The sequence below is a fragment of the Coregonus clupeaformis genome, unplaced genomic scaffold (genome assembly GCF_020615455.1).
Source record: "Coregonus clupeaformis isolate EN_2021a unplaced genomic scaffold, ASM2061545v1 scaf0092, whole genome shotgun sequence".
NCBI classification, from domain to species: domain Eukaryota; kingdom Metazoa; phylum Chordata; class Actinopteri; order Salmoniformes; family Salmonidae; genus Coregonus; species Coregonus clupeaformis.
In genome coordinates this window covers 314,269-331,029 of record NW_025533547.1, presented here as the reverse complement: position 1 = coordinate 331,029, position 16,761 = coordinate 314,269, and the positions used below count along the sequence as shown (strand labels likewise).

General features: G+C 45.6%; 1 protein-coding gene across 1 annotated transcript in view; it reads left to right on the top strand.

Moving 5' to 3' along the window:
- LOC121534206 (UDP-N-acetylglucosamine/UDP-glucose/GDP-mannose transporter) overlaps positions 1-14,526 on the top strand; it is a 33,606-nt gene extending 19,080 nt beyond the window's left edge. Inside the window, exons 10-12 of the mRNA XM_041840769.2 lie at positions 8,661-8,739; positions 11,271-11,353; positions 11,469-14,526. Coding sequence (XP_041696703.1) covers positions 8,661-8,739; positions 11,271-11,353; positions 11,469-11,577 — 271 coding nt within the window. The 3' untranslated portion in view covers positions 11,578-14,526. The remainder of the gene's footprint in view (positions 1-8,660; positions 8,740-11,270; positions 11,354-11,468) is intronic.
- Positions 14,527-16,761: the final 2,235 nt, after the last annotated feature.

Here is a 16,761-nt window from a genome sequence, read left to right as displayed (position 1 = left end):
CCACCGGTTCTCTACCCCTCTTCCACCGGTTCTCTACCCCTCTTCCATCGGTTCTCTACTCCTCTTCCAATGGTTCTCTTCCCCTCTTCTCCCGGTTCTCTACTCCTCTTCTCTCGGTTCTCTACTCCTCTCGGTTCTCTACTCCTCTTCTCTCGGTTCTCTACTCCTCTTGGTTCTCTACCCCTCTTCTCTCGGTTCTCTACTCCTCTTGGTTCTCTACCCATCTTCTCTCGGTTCTCTACTCCTCTTGGTTCTCTACCCCTCTTCTCTCGGTTCTCTACTCCTCTCTCTTCTCTACCCCTCTTCTTCCATCTGTTCTCTACCCCTCTTCTATCAATTCTCTACATCTCTTCTATCTATTCTCTAACCCTCTTCCATTGGTTCTCTACTCCTCTTCCATTGGTTCTCTACTCCTTCTCTCGGTTCTATACTCCACTTCCATCTGTTCTCTACTCCACTTCCATCGGTTCTCTACTCCACTTCCATCGGTTCTCTACCCCACTTCCATCGGTTCTCTACCCCACTTCCATCTGCATCTCTACTCCACTTCCATCTGCATCTCTACTCCACTTCCATCTGCATCTCTACTCCACTTCCATCTGCATCTCTACTCCACTTCCATCTGCATCTCTACTCCACTTCCATCTGCATCTCTACTCCACTTCCATCTGCATCTCTACTCCACTTCCATCTGCATCTCTACTCCACTTCCATCTGCATCTCTACTCCTCTTCCATCTGCATCTCTACTCCTCTTCCATCTGCATCTCTACTCCTCTTCCATCTGCATCTCTACTCCACTTCCATCTGCATCTCTACTCCACTTCCATCTGCATCTCTACTCCACTTCCATCTGCATCTCTACTCCACTTCCATCTGCATCTCTACTCCACTTCCATCTGCATCTCTACTCCTCTTCCATCTGCATCTCTACTCCACTTCCATCTGCATCTCTACTCCACTTCCATCAGCATCTCTACTCCTCTTCCATCTGCATCTCTACTCCACTTCCATCGGTTCTCTACTCCTCTTCCACCGGTTCTCTACTCCACTTCCATTTGTTCTCTACCCCTCTTCCACCGGTTCTCTACCCCTCTTCCATCGGTTCTCTACCCCTCTTCCACCGGTTCTCTACTCCACTTCTATCAGTTCTCTACTCCTCTCGGTTCTCTACTCCTCTTCTCTTGGTTCTCTACTCCTCTTGGTTCTCTACCCCTCTTCTCTCGGTTCTCTACTCCTCTTGGTTCTCTACCCATCTTCTCTCGGTTCTCTACTTCTCTTGGTTCTCTACCCCTCTTCTCTCGGTTCTCTACTCCTCTCTCTTCTCTACCCCTCTTCTTCCATCTGTTCTCTACCCCTCTTCTATCAATTCTCTACATCTCTTCTATCTATTCTCTAACCCTCTTCCATTGGTTCTCTACTCCTTCTCTCAGTTCTCTACTCCACTTCCATCTGTTCTCTACCCCACTTCCATCGATTCTCTACCCCACTTCCATCTGCATCTCTACTCCTCTTCCATCTGCATCTCTACCCCACTTCCATCTGCATCTCTACCCCTCTTCCATCTGCATCTCTACCCCACTTCCATCTGCATCTCTACTCCACTTCCATCTGCATCTCTACTCCACATCCATCTGCATCACTACTCATTTACATTTACATTTACATTTTAGTCATTTAGCAGACGCTCTTATCCCACTTCCATCTGCATCTCTACTCCACTTCCATCTGCATCTCTACTCCACTTCCATCTGTTCTCTACCCCCCTTCCACCGGTTCTCTACTCCACTTCTATCGGTTCTCTACTCCTCTTCTCTCGGTTCTCTACTCCTCTTCTCTCGGTTCTCTACTCCTCTTGGTTCTCTACCCCTCTTCTCTCGGTTCTCTACTCCTCTCTCTTCTCTACCCCTCTTCTTCCATCTGTTCTCTACCCCTCTTCTATCAATTCTCTACATCTCTTCTATCTATTCTCTAACCCTCTTCCATTGGTTCTCTACTCCTCTTCCATTGGTTCTCTACTCCTTCTCTCAGTTCTCTACTCCACTTCCATCTGCATCTCTACTCCTCTTCCATCTGCATCTCTACTCCTCTTCCATCTGCATCTCTACTCCTCTTCCATCTGCATCTCTACTCCTCTTCCATCTGCATCTCTACTCCACTTCCATCTGCATCTCTACTCCTTCTCTCAGTTCTCTACTCCACTTCCATCTGCATCTCTACTCCTCTTCCATCTGCATCTCTACTCCTCTTCCATCTGCATCTCTACTCCTCTTCCATCTGCATCTCTACTCCACTTCCATCTGCATCTCTACTCCACTTCCATCTCTACTCCTCTGCCATCTGCATCTCTACTCCACTGCCATCTGCATCTCTACTCCACTGCCATCTGCATCTCTACTCCACTTCCATCTGCATCTCTACTCCTCTTCCATCTGCATCTCTACTCCACTTCCATCTGTTCTCTACTCCTCTTCCATCTGCATCTCTACTCCTCTTCCATCTGCATCTCTACTCCACTTCCATCTGCATCTCTACTCCTCTTCCATCTGCATATCTATTCCTCTTCCATCTGCATCTCTATTCCTCTTCCATCTGCATCTCTACTCCACTTCCATCTGCATCTCTACTCCTCTTCCATCTGCATCTCTACTCCACTTCCATCTGCATCTCTATTCCTCTTCCATCTGCATCTCTATTCCTCTTCCATCTGCATCTCTACTCCACTTCCATCTGCATCTCTGCTCCCCTTCCATCGGATCTCTGCTCCCCTTCCATTGGTTCTCTGCCCCTCTTCCATCGGTTCTCTACTCCCCTTCCATCGGTTCTCTGCCCCTCTTCCATCTGCATCTCTACTCCACTTCCATCTGCATCTCTACTCCACTTCCATCTGCATCTCTACTCCACTTCCATCTGCATCTCTACTCCACTTCCATCTGCATCGCTACTCCACTTCCATCTGCATCGCTACTCCACTTCCATCTGCATCTCTACTCCTCTTCCATCTGCATCTCTACTCCTCTTCCATCTGCATCTCTACTCCACTTCCATCTGCATCTCTACTCCTCTTCCATCTGCATCCCTACTCCACTTCCATCTGCATCTCTACTCCTCTTCCATCTGCATCTCTACTCCACTTCCATCTGCATCTCTGCTCCCCTTCCATCGGATCTCTGCTCCCCTTCCATCGGATCTCTGCTCCCCTTCCATCGGTTCTCTGCCCCACTTCCATCTGCATCTCTACTCCACTTCCATCTGTTCTCTACTCCTCTTCCATCTGCATCTCTACTCCTCTTACATCTGCATCTCTACTCCACTGCCATCTGCATCTCTACTCCACTTCCATCTCTACTCCTCTTCCATCTGCATCTCTACTCCTCTTCCATCTGCATCTCTACTCCACTGCCATCTGCATCTCTACTCCTCTTCCATCGGATCTCTACTCCTCTTCCATCTGCATCTCTACTCCACTTCCATCTCTACTCATCTTCCATCTGCATCTCTACTCCTCTTCCATCTGCATCTCTACTCCTCTTCCATCTGCATCTTTACTCCACTTCCATCTGCATCTCTACTCCACTTCCATCTGCATCTCTACTCCTCTTCCATCTGCATCTCTACTCCACTTCCATCTGCATCTCTACTCCTCTTCCATCTGCATCTCTACTCCTCTTCCATCTGCATCTCTACTCCACTTCCATCTGCATCTCTACTCCACTTCCATCTGCATCTCTACTCCTCTTCCATCTGCATCTTTACTCCTCTTCCATCTGCATCTCTACTCCTCTTCCATCTGCATCTCTACTCCACTTCCATCTCTACTCCTCTTCCATCTGCATCTCTACTCCTCTTCCATCTGCATCTCTACTCCTCTTCCATCTGCATCTCTACTCTACTTCCATCTGCATCTCTACTCCACTCCCATCTGCATCTCTACTCCACTTCCATCTCTACTCCTCTTCCATCTGCATCTCTACTCCTCTTCCATCTGCATCTCTACTCCTCTTCCATCTGCATCTCTACTCCACTTCCATCTGCATCTCTACTCCACTTCCATCTGCATCTCTACTCCACTTCCATCTGCATCTCTACTCCACTTCCATCTGCATCTCTACTCCACTTCCATCTGCATCTCTACTCCACTTCCATCTGCATCACTACTCCTCTTCCATCTGCATCTCTACTCCACTTCCATCTGCATCTCTACTCCACTTCCATCTGCATCTCTACTCCACTTCCATCTGCATCTCTACTCCACTTCCATCTGCATCTCTACTCCTCTTCCATCTGCATCTCTACTCCACTTCCATCTGCATCTCTACTCCACTTCCATCTGTTCTCTACTCCTCTTCCATCTGCATCTCTACTCCACTGCCATCTGCATCTCTACTCCACTTCCATCTCTACTCCTCTTCCATCTGCATCTCTACTCCTCTTCCATCTGCATCTCTACTCCACTGCCATCTGCATCTCTACTCCTCTTCCATCGGATCTCTACTCCTCTTCCATCTGCATCTCTACTCCACTTCCATCTCTACTCCACTTCCATCTGCATCTCTACTCCTCTTCCATCTGCATCTTTACTCCACTTCCATCTGCATCTCTACTCCACTTCCATCTGCATCTCTACTCCACTTCCATCTGCATCTCTACTCCTCTTCCATCTGCATCTCTACTCCACTTCCATCTGCATCTCTACTCCTCTTCCATCTGCATCTCTACTCCTCTTCCATCTGCATCTCTACTCCACTTCCATCTGCATCTCTACTCCTCTTCCATCTGCATCTCTACTCCACTTCCATCTGCATCTCTACTCCACTTCCATCTGCATCTTTACTCCTCTTCCATCTGCATCTCTACTCCACTTCCATCTGCATCTCTACTCCACTGCCATCTGCATCTCTACTCCACTTCCATCTCTACTCCACTTCCATCTGCATCTCTACTCCTCCATCTGCATCTCTACTCCTCTTCCATCTGCATCTCTACTCCACTTCCATCGGATCTCTACTCCACTTCCATCTGCATCTCTACTCCTCTTCCATCTGCATCTCTACTCCACTTCCATCTGCATCTTTACTCCACTTCCATCTGCATCTCTACTCCACTTCCATCTCTACTCCTCTTCCATCTGCATCTCTACTCCTCTTCCATCTGCATCTCTACTCCACTTCCATCTGCATCTCTACTCCACTTCCATCTGCATCTCTACTCCTCTTCCATCTGCATCTCTACTCCACTTCCATCTGCATCTCTACTCCACTTCCATCTGCATCTCTACTCCACTTCCATCTGCATCTCTACTCCTCTTCCATCTGCATCTCTACTCCTCTTCCATCTGCATCTCTACTCCTCTTCCATCTGCATCTCTACTCCTCTTCCATCTGCATCTCTACTCCACTTCCATCTGCATCTCTACTCCTCTTCCATCTGCATCTCTACTCCACTTGCATCTCTACTCCACTTCCATCTGCATCTCTACTCCACTGCCATCTGCATCTCTACTCCACTTCCATCTCTACTCCTCTGCCATCTGCATCTCTACTCCACTGCCATCTGCATCTCTACTCCACTTCCATCTGCATCTCTACTCCACAGCCATCTGCATCTCTACTCCACTTCCATCTCTACTCCTCTGCCATCTGCATCTCTACTCCACTTCCATCTGCATCTCTACTCCACTTCATCTGCATCTCTACTCCTCTTCCATCTGCATCTCTACTCCTCTTCCATCTGCATCTCTACTCCTCTTCCATCTGCATCTCTACTCCACTTCCATCTGCATCTCTACTCCTCTTCCATCTGCATCTCTACTCCACTTCCATCTGCATCTCTACTCCTCTGCCATCTGCATCTCTACTCCACTGCCATCTGCATCTCTACTCCACTTCCATCTCTACTCCACTTCCATCTGCATCTCTACTCCTCTTCCATCTGCATCTCTACTCCACTTCCATCTGCATCTCTACTCCACTTCCATCTGCATCTCTACTCCACTTCCATCTGCATCTCTACTCCACTTCCATCGGATCTCTACTCCACTTCCATCTGCATCTCTACTCCTCTTCCATCTGCATCTCTACTCCACTTCCATCTGCATCTTTACTCCTCTTCCATCTGCATCTCTACTCCTCTTCCATCTGCATCTCTACTCCACTTCCATCTGCATCTCTACTCCACTTCCATCTGCATCTCTACTCCACTTCCATCTGCATCTCTACTCCACTTCCATCTGCATCTCTACTCCACTTCCATCTGCATCTCTACTCCTCTTCCATCTGCATCTCTACTCCACTTCCATCGGATCTCTGCTCCCCTTCCATCTGCATCTCTACTCCACTTCCATCTGCATCTTTACTCCTCTTCCATCTGCATCTCTACTCTTCCATCTGCATCTCTACTCCACTTCCATCTGTTCTCTACTCCACTTCCATCTGCATCTTTACTCCTCTTCCATCTGCATCTCTACTCTTCCATCTGCATCTCTACTCCACTTCCATCTGTTCTCTACTCCACTTCCATCTGCATCTCTACTCCACTTCCATCTGCATCTCTACTCCACTTCCATCTGCATCTCTACTCCACTTCCATCTGCATCTCTACTCCTCTTCCATCTGCATCTCTACTCCTCTTCCATCTGCATCTCTGCTCCACTTCCATCGGATCTCTGCTCCCCTTCCATCTGCATCTCTACTCCTCTTCCATCTGCATCTCTACTCCACTTCCATCTGCATCTCTACTCCACTTCCATCTGCATCTCTACTCCACTTCCATCGGATCTCTGCTCCCCTTCCATCTGCATCTCTACTCCTCTTCCATCTGCATCTCTACTCCACTTCCATCTGCATCTCTACTCCACTTCCATCTGCATCTCTACTCCACTTCCATCTGCATCTCTACTCCACTTCCATCTGCATCTCTGCTCCCCTTCCATCTGCATCTCTACTCCTCTTCCATCTGCATCTCTACTCCACTTCCATCTGCATCTCTACTCCACTTCCATCTGCATCTCTACTCCACTTCCATCTGCATCTCTACTCCACTTCCATCTGCATCTCTACTCCACTTCCATCTGCATCTCTACTCCACTTCCATCTGCATCTCTACTCCACTTCCATCTGTTCTCTACTCCACTTCCATCTGCATCTCTACTCCACTTCCATCTGCATCTCTACTCCACTTCCATCTGTTCTCTACCCCACTTCCACCGGTTCTCTACTCCACTGCCATCTGCATCTCTACTCCACTTCCATCTGCATCTCTACTCCTCTTCCATCTGCATCTCTACTCCACTTCCATCTGCATCTCTACTCCTCTTCCATCTGCATCTCTACTCCACTTCCATCTGCATCTCTACTCCACTTCCATCTGTTCTCTACTCCACTTCCATCTGCATCTCTACTCCTCTTCCATCTGCATCTCTACTCCTCTTCCATCTGCATCTCTACTCCACTTCCATCTGCATCTCTACTCCACTTCCATCTGCATCTCTACTCCACTTCCATCTGCATCTCTACTCCACTTCCATCTGCATCTCTACTCCACTTCCATCTGCATCTCTACTCCTCTTCCATCTGCATCTCTACTCCACTTCCATCGGATCTCTGCTTCCCTTCCATCTGCATCTCTACTCCTCTTCCATCTGCATCTCTACTCCACTTCCATCTGCATCTCTACTCCACTTCCATCTGCATCTCTACTCCACTTCCATCGGATCTCTGCTCCCCTTCCATCTGCATCTCTACTCTTCCATCTGCATCTCTACTCCACTTCCATCTGCATCTCTACTCCACTTCCATCTGCATCTCTACTCCACTTCCATCTGCATCTCTGCTCCCCTTCCATCTGCATCTCTACTCTTCCATCTGCATCTCTACTCCACTTCCATCTGCATCTCTACTCCACTTCCATCTGCATCTCTACTCCACTTCCATCTGCATCTCTACTCCACTTCCATCTGCATCTCTACTCCTCTTCCATCTGCATCTCTACTCCTCTTCCATCTGCATCTCTACTCCTCTTCCATCTGCATCTCTACTCCACTTCCATCTGCATCTCTACTCCACTTCCATCTGCATCTCTACTCCACTTCCATCTGCATCTCTACTCCACTTCCATCTGTTCTCTACCCCACTTCCACCGGTTCTCTACTCCACTTCCATCTGCATCTCTACTCCACTTCCATCTGCATCTCTACTCCACTTCCATCGGTTCTCTACCCCTCTTCTCTCGGTTCTCTACTCCTCTTCTCTCTGTTCTCTACTCCACTTCCATCGGTTCTCTACTCCTCTTCTCTCGGTTCTCTACCCCTCTTCTCTCGGTTCTCTACTCCTCTTCTCTCTGTTCTCTACTCCACTTCCATCGGTTCTCTACTCCTCTTCTCTCGGTTCTCTACCCCTCTTCTCTCGGTTCTCTACTCCTCTTCTCTCGGTTCTCTACTCCTCTTCTCTCTGTTCTCTACTCCACTTCCATCGGTTCTCTACTCCTCTTCTCTCGGTTCTCTACCCCTCTTCTCTCGGTTCTCTACTCCTCTTCTCTCGGTTCTCTACCCCTCTTCTCTCGGTTCTCTACTCCTTCTCTGTGGTGTGTGAGAGCGACAGACAGAGATATTGTGGTGTGTGAGAGCGACAGACAGAGATGTTGTGGTGTGTGTTTGTATTGCAGGTTTGTGCTGATGTATTCCACGGTGCTCTGTACACAATACAACTCAGCTCTAACCACCACCATCGTGGGCTGTATCAAGGTAGGCTCCCAGAACAGAACCCCCAACCCATCAATGACATGATAACACTAACCCTAACCCATCAATGACATGATAACACTAACCCTAACCCATCAATGACATGATAACACTAACCCTAACCCATCAATGACATGATAACACTAACCCTAACCCATCAATGACATGATAACACTAACCCTAACCCATCAATGACATGATAACACTAACCCTCCAACCCATCAATGACATGATAACACTAACCCTAACCCATCAATGACATGATAACACTAACCCTAACCCATCAATGACATGATAACACTAACCCCTAACCCATCAATGACATGATAACACTAACCCTAACCCATCAATGACATGATAACACTAACCCTAACCCATCAATGACATGATAACACTAACCCTAACCCATCAATGACATGATAACACTAACCCTAACCCATCAATGACATGATAACACTAACCCCTAACCCATCAATGACATGATAACACTAACCCTAACCCATCAATGACATGATAACACTAACCCTAACCCATCAATGACATGATAACACTAACCCTAACCCATCAATGACATGATAACACTAACCCTAACCCATCAATGACATGATAACACTAACCCTAACCCATCAATGACATGATAACACTAACCCTAACCCATCAATGACATGATAACACTAACCCTAACCCATCAATGACATGATAACACTAACCCTAACCCATCAATGACATGATAACACTAACCCCTAACCCATCAATGACATGATAACACTAACCCTAACCCATCAATGACATGATAACACTAACTAACCCATCAATGACATGATAACACTAACCCCTAACCCATCAATGACATGATAACACTAACCCTAACCCATCAATGACATGATAACACTAACCCATCAATGACATGATAACACTAACCCTAACCCATCAATGACATGATAACACTAACCCTAACCCATCAATGACATGATAACACTAACCCATCAATGACATGATAACACTAACCCTAACCCATCAATGACATGATAACACTAACCCATCAATAATGACATGATAACACTAACCCTAACCCATCAATGACATGATAACACTAACCCTAACCCATCAATGACATAACACTAACCCTAACCCATCAATGACATGATAACACTAACCCTAACCCATCAATGACATGATAACACTAACCCATCAATAATGACATGATAACACTAACCCTAACCCATCAATGACATGATAACACTAACCCTAACCCATCAATGACATGATAACACTAACCCATCAATGACATGATAACACTAACCCTAACCCATCAATGACATGATAACACTAACCCTAACCCATCAATGACATGATAACACTAACCCTAACCCATCAATGACATGATAACACTAACCCATCAATAATGACATGATAACACTAACCCTAACCCATCAATGACATGATAACACTAACCCCTAACCCATCAATGACATGATAACACTAACCCTAACCCATCAATGACATGATAACACTAACCCATCAATAATGACATGATAACACTAACCCTAACCCATCAATGACATGATAACACTAACCCCAACCCATCAATGACATGATAACACTAACCCTAACCCATCAATGACATGATAACACTAACCCTAACCCATCAATGACATGATAACACTAACCCATCAATAATGACATGATAACACTAACCCTAACCCATCAATGACATGATAACACTAACCCTAACCCATCAATGACATGATAACACTAACCCTAACCCATCAATGACATGATAACACTAACCCATCAATAATGACATGATAAAACACTAACCCATCAATAATGACATGATAAAACACTAACCCATCAATAATGACATGATAAAACACTAACCCATTAATAATGACATGATAAAACACTAACCCATTAATAATGACATGATAAAACACTAACCCATCAATAATGACATGATAAAACACTAACCCATCAATAATGACATGATAAAACACTAACCCATCAATAATGACATGATAAAACACTAACCCATCAATAATGACATGATAAAACACTAACCCATCAATAATGACATGATAAAACACTAACCCATCAATAATTACATGATAAAACACTAACCCATCAATAATGACATGATAAAACACTAACCCATCAATAATGACATGATAAAACACTAACCCATCAATAATGACATAAAACACTAACCCATTAATAATGACATAAAACACTAACCCATTAATAATGACATGATAAAACACTAACCCATCAATAATGACATGATAAAACACTAACCCATCAATAATGACATGATAAAACACTAACCCATCAATAATGACATGATAAAACACTAACCCATCAATAATGACATGATAAAACACTAACCCATTAATAATGACATGATAAAACACTAACCCATCAATAATGACATGATAAAACACTAACCCATTAATAATGACATGATAAAACACTAACCCATCAATAATGACATGATAAAATGTTTAATACTTTCTACTGCGCTCTCTTTCTTCCAGAATATTCTAGTGACATACATCGGGATGGTGTTTGGTGGAGACTACATTTTCTCTTGGACAAACTTCATTGGTTTAAATATCAGGTATGGAGCGGACGTATTGGGCTGTTTCACAGTGCTACATTTCAGCCAGTTAATGGTGTGTGTGTGTATCAGTATTGCAGGCAGCCTGGTGTACTATGGTGTGTGTGTGTGTCAGTATTGCAGGCAGCCTGGTGTACTCCTACATCACTCTGACGGAGGAGCAGTCCAGTAAACCCTCTGAGAACGCCAGCAAGATGGAGATCAAGGGGAAGGTGGTGGTATGACATCATGGTGACATCACAGGGAGGTGGTGGTATGACAGAGGAAGAGACACTGGAGATCCCTTTTTTAAATGTTAACGGTACAAGAGAACTTTCTATTTTTGGTACATGTTGTATTTATGGACTTAACAGCTGTGGTTACCATAGCAACCAACTGGACACCCCACCATGGCAACAGGCTCCTCCCACTGGACACCTGGATTAGGAGGGCGTGCTGGGGCAACATGATTACCATTCTAATATTTATAATGGATCGATTTTAAAAGGGTGCTTTTACTGAACTGCATGATTAGTCATAAGACATCATACTATTACATAATGGAGAGCACGGTCTTCCCGTTTGTGGTGAAACGTGGTCATGTGGATAGAATTCTCTCCTGATGTCAGAACCAAGCAGAATGTGTAGAACCAACCTGGAACGGTCCAATGGAATCAGAGGCAGTATTATGTGTGGGTGTGTCTGCTGGTATGCATTAATGTTTACTGATGGTTTGCTGCTTCTGTTGTCCATCATATCTGAAAGGAAAGAGTGTTTATATTGTCATTCTCTAGTATTACTGAATGTCTGGTGTGACTGGGTCTCAGTAGAGGCAACATGCAGTAATTATGTTTATCATTGTCATATTTTCATTTGCTTTTAAAAACAATATTATTGCACTTTTACCAGCTGTCAGTCTGTCTAGCTAGCCAGTGTTGGGAGAAGTTCTGTGTCTAGCCAGTGTTGGGGGAAGGTCTGTGTCTAGCCAGTGTTGGGGGAAGTTCTGTGTCTAGCCAGTGTTGGGGGAAGGTCTGTGTCTAGCCAGTGTTGGGGGAAGGTCTGTGTCTAGCCAGTGTTGGGAGAAGGTCTGTGTCTAGCCAGTGTTGGGAGAAGGTCTGTGTCTAGCCAGTGTTGGGAGAAGGTCTGTGTCTAGCCAGTGTTGGGAGAAGGTCTGTGTCTAGCCAGTGTTGGGGGAAGGTCTGTGTCTAGCCAGTGTTGGGGGAAGGTCTGTGTCTAGCCAGTGTTGGGGGAAGGTCTGTGTCTAGCCAGTGTTGGGAGAAGGTCTGTGTCTAGCCAGTGTTGGGAGAAGGTCTGTGTCTAGCCAGTGTTGGGAGAAGGTCTGTGTCTAGCCAGTGTTGGGAGAAGGTCTGTGTCTAGCCAGTGTTGGGAGAAGGTCTGTGTCTAGCCAGTGTTGGGAGAAGGTCTGTGTCTAGCCAGTGTTGGGAGAAGGTCTGTGTCTAGCCAGTGTTGGGGGAAGGTCTGTGTCTAGCCAGTGTTGGGGGAAGGTCTGTGTCTAGCCAGTGTTGGGGGAAGGTCTGTGTCTAGCCAGTGTTGGGGGAAGGTCTGTGTCTAGCCAGTGTTGGGAGAAGGTCTGTGTCTAGCCAGTGTTGGGAGAAGGTCTGTGTCTAGCCAGTGTTGGGAGAAGGTCTGTGTCTAGCCAGTGTTGGGAGAAGGTCTGTGTCTAGCCAGTGTTGGGAGAAGGTCTGTGTCTAGCCAGTGTTGGGAGAAGGTCTGTGTCTAGCCAGTGTTGGGGGAAGGTCTGTGTCTAGCCAGTGTTGGGAGAAGGTCTGTGTCTAGCCAGTGTTGGGGGAAGGTCTGTGTCTAGCCAGTGTTGGGAGAAGGTCTGTGTCTAGCCAGTGTTGGGAGAAGGTCTGTGTCTAGCCAGTGTTGGGAGAAGGTCTGTGTCTAGCCAGTGTTGGGAGAAGGTCTGTGTCTAGCCAGTGTTGGGGGAAGGTCTGTGTCTAGCCAGTGTTGGGAGAAGGTCTGTGTCTAGCCAGTGTTGGGAGAAGGTCTGTGTCTAGCCAGTGTTGGGAGAAGGTCTGTGTCTAGCCAGTGTTGGGAGAAGGTCTGTGTCTAGCCAGTGAACTATAGATGCCTTACTGTCACACCATGTCCAGGGTTAACTTACCCTAAAGGCTTGCACACATCGCACCGAATGTGGATCTAGCTTCGCCTGCTGATCGTTCAGCGCGCTGAACAGAGGTCTGACTGCCAACATTTCTCATATGCTTCTACATGGAAAATCGGTGCGCACTCTGTTCACAAATTACATTGAGGTTAACTCCACCCTAACAATGAAAGCTCCATGTTTTCCTTAGCCGTTTAAAGGTAGACTCCTAAATGTTGCCACGAGCAGCACCGCAGATAGAGATGAGCGAGATGCAAGACTTTGCTCTCACATAGTCACACAGTATGTGCACAGGTTGGCTTCACGCTGTTGGAGCATGGTTGGCTTCACGCTGTTGGAGCATGGTTGGCTGTTCGCTACATACTTCAGTCTGAGACTGCCCTGGTTTGTGGTGTTGTACAAAACAAAGTCATCTCTAACCAGGGTATCAAAGCCAATGACGAATTTTCAAAACTCATGTTCTGGCTCTGGCCCAACCCATCGGTTAGAATGTTTGCGTTCTAGAAATCTTCGGGATCCAGACTCTTCCGTGGGCGTGGCATAGCGTTTGGGTAGCCAGGCAACCAAAACAGCAGAGAAGTTGAGGCAATTGACCGACTATGCTGTTTACTTCCTGCATCTACGTCATATCGCTGAGTCTACTTTTAAGCAGCGCAAGAGTCACTTGCTGGTGTAGCATGTCTCATTGTTTTAACTGTGGCTGGCAGGCAACAGAAACAGACACAATACCTTCTCCCCTAAGGGTTAATGATGGGACTAACTTAACCCTAAAGGCTGTTTAATACTTTCTACAAACGTCAGGGTCCTTTTACATGCCATTACCCAACCAGTCAAGTTGTCAGGTATGGCAATATTCACCTTTTAAAAATCTATTTTTTATATACCAATGTCTGCACTCCACAAGGTTTTAGCTGGGTGTACTTTTTGTTACTGATCTGTGTACTAAATTGAGTGAATCGTGATGTTGAACTTTGGCTCCTTAACAATGTATCTGTTACTGTAACATGACAAACCATCTTCAAAACCAGAACAATGTTTTTTAACATTAAAAATACCTCATCTACAACACTTCTTCTAGTCACATTGTAGAAAGTCTATTAGTCCATAGTGGAACGGAAACTGATATTTTTGCTGTCTTCTGTTAATCCCAACCCGCTAGGCCACTGACATTCACCAGAGGCTAAAAGCAGCACACGTGTAGCAGGTTAAGCCTAATGTATTCCTTCTGTTCCACGCCGTCCGCTCTCATCAGCAATCTCCGCAGGACACTAAGGGAGGTGCGTGGATGTGGAACCCTGTGCGGACTTTCGATTGACTTTAAACCAGGGATTTTAAATCCTTGGGCGGGCTGCTTAAATCCAATGTAATAAATACAATTATTTTTTAGGTAAACAAATGACTAAAACCAGAAAGTTAATGGAACTATATATTTTTAAATCTTTGAGAACTAACAATCACAAATGAAGCTTGACAGTCAGGGAGAATTACATTTCAAAAACAAAGAATTGAGCTGTATTTATTTGTTTGAGCAAAAGAACACAGCATTATGCATAGAATTGCAGGAAATGTGCTTTTAAAACTGCCAAAAATGTCTCGTAGCTCCATGGAGAAATTTGTAGAACTGCACGAAATTGGCCAAGATGGGGGCCTCAAATTCAGCCGCCCATTGCCACACCCATCACCTAACCCTGTATATTAGGGGTTAAGTGTCTTGCTCAAGGCCACAACCGTAGGTGGCACTACAGATAAATCCAACATATACATTGACCTTAGTTTTTCTTTATTTGATACAAAATGCAAAGCACCCCTAATTGAAAGAAATCCAATCCCACTCCTACATGTAACACCAAATAAATATAGGTCCAACCCTACTCCCACATGTAGCTCGACTACCCATCAGTCCATCAACATGTTGGAGTATCACCCTGAACACGGTGCTGCAGATTCACTCCTCGATCACACAATGAAGGAAAGTTATTTGGGATGCAAAGGTGATTTTGTAGGTCACCGATTCTGCACAGCATCTTGCTCAGGCCGATCTCCATAAATCTGCAGTTTGTTAATGCGAAGGTGTTTGAGGAGACCGCTGAATAACACCTATCAGTAAGAGGATCTGCTAATGTCAAACAGTAACACTGGCTTTCATTCAGATCCATGACATTAATGTACACATTCATTAAAATAGAGATGTGAAGTTAATCAACCAATCTAATCAATGAACTGTGTACCAAGTCACTGTTACTAAAGGAGTCCTATGTTTGAAACGACCAGAGGTAGAAAGGCTCTGGATGGATAGAACCAGTTTTAACATGGACATTGAGGGCTTCCACCATTTTAAAGTAGTAAACTGGTTGGAAGTGATCAGCGAATTGGGTTGCCTATGGTCTGTAAATGGCTTCAAGCTTTATCAATCTAGTGGCCAACAAATCAATCACACAATATTTGGTTCAGCACTGCAGATGGTGCTAAATCGCCAATATTAGCAATATGCTTTTTTCAAACACAAAATAAGAAAATGGACTACTTTCAAATTGAGATAATGGCACTACTCATGCTATCACATAATCCATTGAGGCACAGATACAAAGAGGAGTCCTGTCTACCTCTATGAAACCAACACACAGGTTAGCCCCTCCTCCTCCCAGGTTAGCCCCTCCTCCTCCCAGGTTAGCCCCTCCTCCTCCCAGGTTAGCCCCTCCTCCTCCCAGGTTAGCTCCTCCTCCTCCTGGAGTGTTCTCAGGAGATTACATCAAAGAACTACCTGGACTCTGACGTAGGCACCTAGAGGTCCCCATGGCAACACGACAAACCGGTCCTGCAGGAGAGTGATAACCTCACCCAGCCCTAATATCTACCAGTAGATGAGGGTTGTGTAAAAGTGACTTTAAAAAGAACTGTAAAGAGAATATCTTGCTTTCCTGCCATGTTGACTGACAAAACTACCACCATCCACAACAGCTCTTCATTAAAGGGATCCTTAGGGAGTATGGCAATGAAGCCCTTTATCTACTGACCCAGAGTCAGATGGAGCCCTTTATCTACTGGCCCAGAGTCAGATGGAGCCCTTTATCTACTGACCCAGAGTCAGATGGAGCCCTTTATCTACTGACCCAGAGTCAGATGGAGCCCTTTATCTACTGACCCAGAGTCAGATGAAGCCCTTTATCTACTGGCCCAGAGTCAGATGAAGCCCTTTATCTACTGACCCAGAGTCAGATGGAGCCCTTTATCTACTGACCCAGAGTCAGATGAAGCCCTTTATCTACTGGCCCAGAGTCAGATGAAGCCCTTTATCTACTGA